Source organism: Anas platyrhynchos, chromosome 27 (assembly GCF_047663525.1).
Source record: "Anas platyrhynchos isolate ZD024472 breed Pekin duck chromosome 27, IASCAAS_PekinDuck_T2T, whole genome shotgun sequence".
Lineage (NCBI taxonomy): Eukaryota > Metazoa > Chordata > Aves > Anseriformes > Anatidae > Anas > Anas platyrhynchos.
The window spans coordinates 3,770,390-3,777,066 of NC_092613.1; the positions used below are offsets into that span (position 1 = coordinate 3,770,390).

Here is a 6,677-nt window from a genome sequence, read left to right on the forward strand (position 1 = left end):
GAAAAATAGTTTGTTGGGTTTGCTGCTGCCATCGTTGTCGTGAACATATTGCAGTGCGGTGGCAAACTCCTTTTAAAAGTCATTTGCAAAGTCATTTGCTCATCTGCTGCCTGAAGAAGTGGTATTTTAGCCTCCTGTTGGCCATGGTTTTGCGCTGCTGGATGGTGCCTGAGCCTTTTATGTGAGCCCCCTTCCCACCTCCCTTAACGGTGCAAAACCCCCGGGCTGCGCCAAGCTGTGGCAGAGGTGGGTATGCAGCGGGAGTGAGCTGCTGTGGGTAGAAGAGAGGCTTCATTTTTGGGGGTCCCTCTGCTCCCCCAGCCCCGGGCTGTGCACGTGTTGCCCCCCTCAGTGCCATCGTTCTCCCCAGCTCATTTCAGAGCCCAGCTCCGTGTTCCAGGACCGTTTGGGGCCGTTGGATTCGAATCCCAGTCCCAGCCGTTGTTCCACTGGCCGGCCCAGCTGCTGACACCGGCACCCATGGATGCCCCGCAGGCTGTGCCCAGCCGTCCCTCCCTGCTCCAGCTCCTCAGGGGGCTCTTTGGCTACCACCGAAGCGCTCTGGGGACACAGGGGCCCAGAGCAGAGCACCAAGAGCCAGGCACCACCAGGGACCCCGGTGGCTCGCAGGGAGAGCGGGTCTCACCTGCCCACAGGGAGCCTGGGGGCCCATACTGGGAGCCCCTGGGGGATGTGGAGAGGGAGGGCACGGAGCTGCTGCTGGGGGAGCTGCAGGAGCTCAGCCTGGAGGGCTCCCTGGCGAGCAGCAGGAGCTGCCTGAGCGCCGGCACCAGCGACACGGAGCTGGAGGTGGCCAGGGACGGGCAGGAGGCTCCTGCCGGCAGCGGGGCCCAGCAGGACGCAGCCAGCGGGGTGGCCTCGGCAGAAGCTTTTGGGGACAAAGCTCTGAAGATGTAAGCATGGGTGGGGGGGTGGCATGGGGCCACAGTTGCTTCAGTGCCGTGTCTTTGTGGATACAGATGTGCGAAGGGATACAGTGAAGCTCCCTTGGCTGCATCAGCCTCGTCAGATCCCAAGCAGGCGAAGCTTTGCAGAAAGCTGCACGGTTGGATATTATAAACAGACAGTAGCCTTTTATTATTATTATTTGTTCCTGAGAACACTGAAATGAGCCCAGCTGGCTTCCTGAACCTGTGTGGTGTTTCAGGGTGTCCTGTACCCCCAGGCAGGCTCCATTCTCTGGTTTTTCCCTACAGACGGTGGCACCCATCAGGAGTCTCTGCACTGCTGGGCCTCTCCTGGCTGCTGGCGGGGTGCAGCCGGGTCCAACTGTGCTGCTAGGGGCTCTGAAATGGCCATGCTGCTCCTGCCTCTGTCCAGTCATGCCCAATTCTGCTTTTCCCCCCAGGGATGGGCTCCTCCATGGTCCGAGTGCTGCTGCTGAAGATGTTACGGGCTCTGCAAGCTCCGAGCTGAAGTTTTCTGCGGGCTTTGATGCTGAATGGGACAAAGGGCAGCTCCTGAAAGGTGAGAGGGTGGGTTTGAGGGCAAGAAGCCTCCTCCTTCCCCCTAAACCTGAGGGTGTGAGGGCTGCCTGGGGCAGCTGGCTGGCCCTAGGCACCGGTAACCCTTCTCCGGGTTTGTATGCTGCTTTTTGGGGTACAAGCCCAGGGGCTAGTGCTGAGGGCTGTCTGCTGGCTAAATGCTGGCATCAAAACCATGTGTTGGAGGCTGCCCACCAGGGGGATACACCCAGGGAGCCAGACCACCAGGGGAGTACCCGAGGGCTAGAGCAGAGAGCACTGAAAATCACCCGGGGATGGGATGGGATGGGGATGGGACGAGATGGGGTGGGACAAGATGGGGTGGGACAGGATGAGAAGGCGCACCTCAGCCTGTTTTCCACTGAATCCAGTGCCAGGCATGCCTGGCAGCAGGTCCGTTTGCTTTCCTGGTACTGGAGGATCCGGACCTGGCACAGTGTCCCCTTTGAAATGTTTGATTGCTGTGCCAGGGGCAGCATGGAAGGGAGGTGGCAACTCTGGGGAGTCACTGCTTTCTCTGGGCTTGTCTTAAACAGCAGATCAGGGTGCAGGATCCTCCAAGGCAGAGCTCTCCCTGTGGAACAGGCTCATCGGCATGAACAGACAGCAGTGGGCTTCGCGTAAGGTTGGTGAGAGGACACGGAGCGTGGTGAGAAGGATTTTTGGGCAAGTCTAAATGCCCTCAGACCTGAGAAGAGGTGTAGGGAGGGACCAGCGTGGATGATGCTGGCACTACCCAGGCACCAATGCACTGGGGCTATGGGCCTGACGTCTCAGGGGTGTCTCTGAAGCACTTCTGCACCCCCACGTACTTTCCAGCTGAGCAAGGAAATAGTCTCAGGATGCTGTAGGGCTGTGATGGGTGTTGGGATATTTGCTGAAAAGGGATGGGTGGGTGGGAAAAGGGGCTAGCAGCAAGAGCCAGGCTTTTAGGATTCCCTTCCTGCTTGTCTTACAGCCCACACTGTGACCGTGGTTTTTTAATTGGGGAAAATTGTCACCCAGCAGCCCTAGAATGAGCTGCATATACAGAATTATCTTGCTGTCTGACAGTCCTGTTGCAATAACTTACCTAACACGTTGATCCCAAAACAAGAGACAACTCTACAGACTTGGTCTTCATCTGAGATAGGGGTCTGGCTGGGGATGCTGGTGTTTTCCCCTAGTATCTGCGGGACAAAGTGAGGCCACGGGTGGAGGAGCGTGGGTGTTTCCAACCCAGACAACAAAACCAGGGCAGGTTTGTGGCAGAGGCACAAACCTGGAGCACAGCTGAGCCTCCAGCTGCGGGGCCAGGGCTTGGAGAGGTGCTGACACGGGACCTGGGGGAGCAGCAGGAAGAAGCTGGGGTGTTGGAGGGCTTGTGCTTTAATAAAGCTTTAATGAACCTGCTCTCTCGGAGCATGGCTGTGGGTGTGAACGGTGCAGCACGGAGACACCAGACAAATCAGGCCCCCTCTCTGCTGGCTGGTGCTGCGCACTAAATCAGCTCAGAAGCGGTCGATGGTTTGTTCCAGGCAGGAGAGGGGGACTCCAGGACAGTGTTTTAACAGCAGTCTTGGGGAACTTCCTGAACGCTTTAGAAAGTTTATTTTATTGTTATTTATTTTTAATAGATTTCCTTTTCCAGCCAGCTGCAGATCCTGCTACTGCCTGGAGAAATATGGGGGACGAGAGCTAAGTTAAGGGTTAGGGTGTGGGAGCCCAGAGCCTGATGGGTTTTGTCTCTTGCTCCTTGTGTGGCCAAGGGCCAGCCTCTTCCCCCGCTTGCCTCAGTTTCCCATCCGTACCAGGAGAGATCCCCTCACATGCAGGAAGCACTCCTGAGATGGATGGTTGGTAAATTGGCTCAGTGGTGGGGAAATCTAGCATTTTTCACCACGAACAGCTGCTGGAAATGGCGTTACATCGGAGTCAAGCTTGTGCAGAGGCATTTTATCAACTCTGATGGCCTTTATCTTAATTTTTCCCTGCAGCCTCATGCCTCGGGCAGTTCGCTGGGACTGGAGAGCGAAGAGGAGCCGCTTTTGGAGGCGGCTGACAGCAGCCCCACGACGCTGGAGCTGCGCGCAGAGCCCCGCGACGCGCTCCCTGCCTACAGGTGCGCTGCCAGCCCCGTCCTGCTGGGGGGCACCCCAACAGCCTGTCCCCCCGCTGTCAGCCTGCAGAGCAGGGCAGCGGCATCCCCTCGCGGCACCAGGTGGCACTGTCAGCCTTCAAACCGTGCCGAGCCGGGCTAAGGCAGCCGGGCTGCCGCGGACACGCGTGGGGCCACGCCGGGTTGTCCGCTTCGGGCTGCGGGGAGCAGGGGGCAGCAAGGAGGGGGCGCATCGAGGGGCACTGATGGATGCACTTGGGCCACACAGGCTTTTTGGCACGCCTTGTGTGGCCGTGGCCGTGGAGGCAGGCTTGTCTCCCACAAATTCTTGGCCGAAATGGGACTCGCACCCCGCTGTGGTCAGCCCGCTGCGCAGCACGGAGCACCCACGCCTCCATCTGGCTCGGCACAGCCTGGTTTAACTGGCCAGGATGTGACTAAGGGCAAGTCACCGTGCTCGGGGCGAGCCTTTCCCAGCAGGGTGAGGAGGCAGGAGGATGCTGAGGCTGGAGGTGCGATGCTCCGGCTCCCCACGGCACACAGCTGCCACTCGGACCCTGTGGGTGTCTCTGTGCCAAGTCTGTCACAGCTGTGCTGTCTCCGGGCTCTGGACAAGGAAAATATGAGGCTCGAGGCAAGGCACTTCTCAGGCACATCAGATTTATCAAATTGATTAAAGAAAGCCCAACATCCAGGCTTGTTCCTGCAGCAGCTACTGGTGCGTGATGGAAGTTAATCGAGCAGCCTGCTTGCTGTGTCCCCAGAACCCGGCGTGAGCCAGCTTGTCTGTTCCAGGCACTGGAAGAGCTGGGATCTGCTTAGGACAAAATAACTTAAAAATACATCTCCCGATAGTCTGTTGTATAACCACGGGAAGGGGGAACATTCGGCACGGAGCTACCTCTGATGTTTCTGTGTGTGCTCTGAGTGTCATTGTCTGGGCTGCCCGCAAGCGGGGAGCAAAGAAATCCCTGGTACCTGCTCCTCCACACCTGTCCTCAGCATGGCCCTATTCCAGCCAGACCATTCCTCAACTTTGCCCACTGGATCTGAAGCATTTCAATCAGCAGAGCTCCCATCCCTGCCCTTGCAGTGGTCTCCTGGGTCTTTTTTTGGCACCCAGGGAAGAAAACCCATTGCCTCCTGGCTGCGAGGGCTCCTGCAAGCAGAAAGAAAACTCTCCAATCCTTGGCACGTCAGCCACGGAAAGTGGTCAAGCATGCTGGCAGACCTCGCAGCAGGCAAAAAGCTTGGGACAACCTGATTATAGGGTCCTGCAGGTCTGTGCTGATGTGACCCAGCAGTTGGTGCCTGCGGCCGATTCCTGCTGCGAGGACACGTTCAGAGAATTGGTCTAGTTTGCTGCCGTACGCAGGGTGACTGCTTCTTTGACGTATTTCTTTCTTCATCCAAGGTTTTCTGAAGACAAAGTGGGAGAAACCGTTGGCTGCTTTGGGAGAAGCCGGGTGGAGCTGGGAGCAAGTGGCACAGGAGCCCTTGGATAAAGGTGAGGTTGGTCAAGGGAAATATACCCTCAGGGCGCCGTCATGGGGCATCTCTCCATGAGCCAAAAGCCCCCATGGTGACCTGTGGTCACTGCTGGTTGTCACCAGAGAGCTCTCAGCACCTCATGGCTGGAGAGGGGTGAGGGATCAGGGCTGTGCTTTGGCCTCTTGCCCCAAATCCTTGGGGGACCACTTGGGCCAATGCGTTTAAAAGTGCGTAGTGTCGGCCCCACAACCCTGTGCTGGTAAAGCTGGGGGTTTCTGAAGAAAAAGCAGCACCTTTCAGCGAGGTCAGTCATCAGCTGAGCCCAGTTTTAAGGCTCTGCCTTTGGGCAGTGTGGCTCTGCACCTCCCTGCCTCCGTTTTGCATTTCCTACCATGCCACTCCAGCTCCTGCCCGGTCCTGCAGGGCTCAGTGCCGTGTTCCCGAATGCCTCTGAAGACCAGCGCGCTCCTCCCCAAGGCTGGGACAGCCTCAGAGAGAGGAAAGAGCGGCTTCCTCTGCTCTGCCCGCAGGAAGAGTGTGTCTGCGAGGCGGGGAAGTGGGGTGCTGCGAGTCAGTGTGCATGGGGTCCCTGCGCAGCCTCCCCTCCCCGCCCTTGTGCCAAGCCCCGTTGTGCCTCCTTGCCTTCAGCAGCTGCAACAGGGGGATGGGGAACTCCTAAATATTGCTGGAAAAATGTGTGGAGGCGTGTTTTTTTTTGTCTCGCACCGTGCGGGCCAGGAGTTTTAGCGGGTTGTTTGCTCAGTTGTTGTTTGTTTTTTTTTTTTTTTTTTTCTCCTTCTTGTTTGGCTTTTTTGCAACCACCTCCCTCTGCAGTGCGTGGGCAGGTGCGGGTTTCTAGCTTTTAGGAAGGCTCCCAGAGCTTAACGGGGATGCTGGGCTGTCTCTGTCCTCCCTTGTGAGGGCCTGGGGCCAATCCTTGAGCCCACAGCAGCTCCTTTCAGCTTCCAAGGGGTGTCTGCCAACAGATGCCCATTCACAAGCATGTTCCACGGTTCAGGGACATGCCTGAAGTCGGTGGGGTGCTGCTGGCACCCAGCTCGATGGGGCTGGTGGCAGGGGGTGCAAGCAGCCGGGTGCCAGTGGGGTGTCGGAGCATCCTGGCTGCCCACTGTTGGTTGCAGCATGCTGGTATGGGTCCAGCTATTGCCTGGAGAGATGCTGGAGGTGCAGAGCTGCCCAACATCACCACCCTGAGGTGCACCCATCTCTCCTTTCCCAGGTCCAGCACCAGGCAGGGATGGGCAGCAGCCCCCAGCAGAGCCTCCCACACCAGCAGCCCTCCTGGAGGAGACCTGGCACTTCCCCTCTGCCCCCCGACGAGCCCCTCGCTCCAGCTTCCTCCTCTTCTTCCCCCTGTTTGTTGTTCATGCACATGCCCCGTTTCCTTCCTGCTTTCTCCCATGCCCGTTCCTTGGAGAAGGACCCCGGGTCTCACTGCACAGACCGGCACAGCCAGGTTTGGTTTGAATTTTTTTAGATTCAGCATTTAGTGTGAATAAATTGTTCTTGCTTCTCTCTCTGATTATTTACTTTCCCTTATTAAACAATTCTTTGTCAAATTA

General features: G+C 57.6%; 1 protein-coding gene across 4 annotated transcripts; it reads left to right on the forward strand.

The window, feature by feature from the left end:
* The first annotated feature begins 412 nt into the window (after positions 1-412).
* On the forward strand, positions 413-6,677 carry LOC139999603 (uncharacterized). Of its 4 annotated transcripts, none has more exons than XM_072028294.1 (6): positions 413-914; positions 1,370-1,488; positions 2,045-2,154; positions 3,482-3,606; positions 5,018-5,110; positions 6,335-6,677. In XM_072028294.1, exons 1-5 carry the CDS (start codon positions 481-483, stop codon positions 5,106-5,108), a joined length of 879 nt encoding a protein of 292 aa, XP_071884395.1. In that variant the 5' UTR covers positions 413-480; the 3' UTR covers positions 5,109-5,110; positions 6,335-6,677. The 4 variants fall into 4 exon arrangements, with proteins under 4 accessions (XP_071884395.1, XP_071884394.1, XP_071884397.1 ...); XM_072028293.1 differs by having other exon boundaries at positions 416-914; positions 2,042-2,154; XM_072028296.1 differs by having other exon boundaries at positions 418-914; positions 2,045-2,130.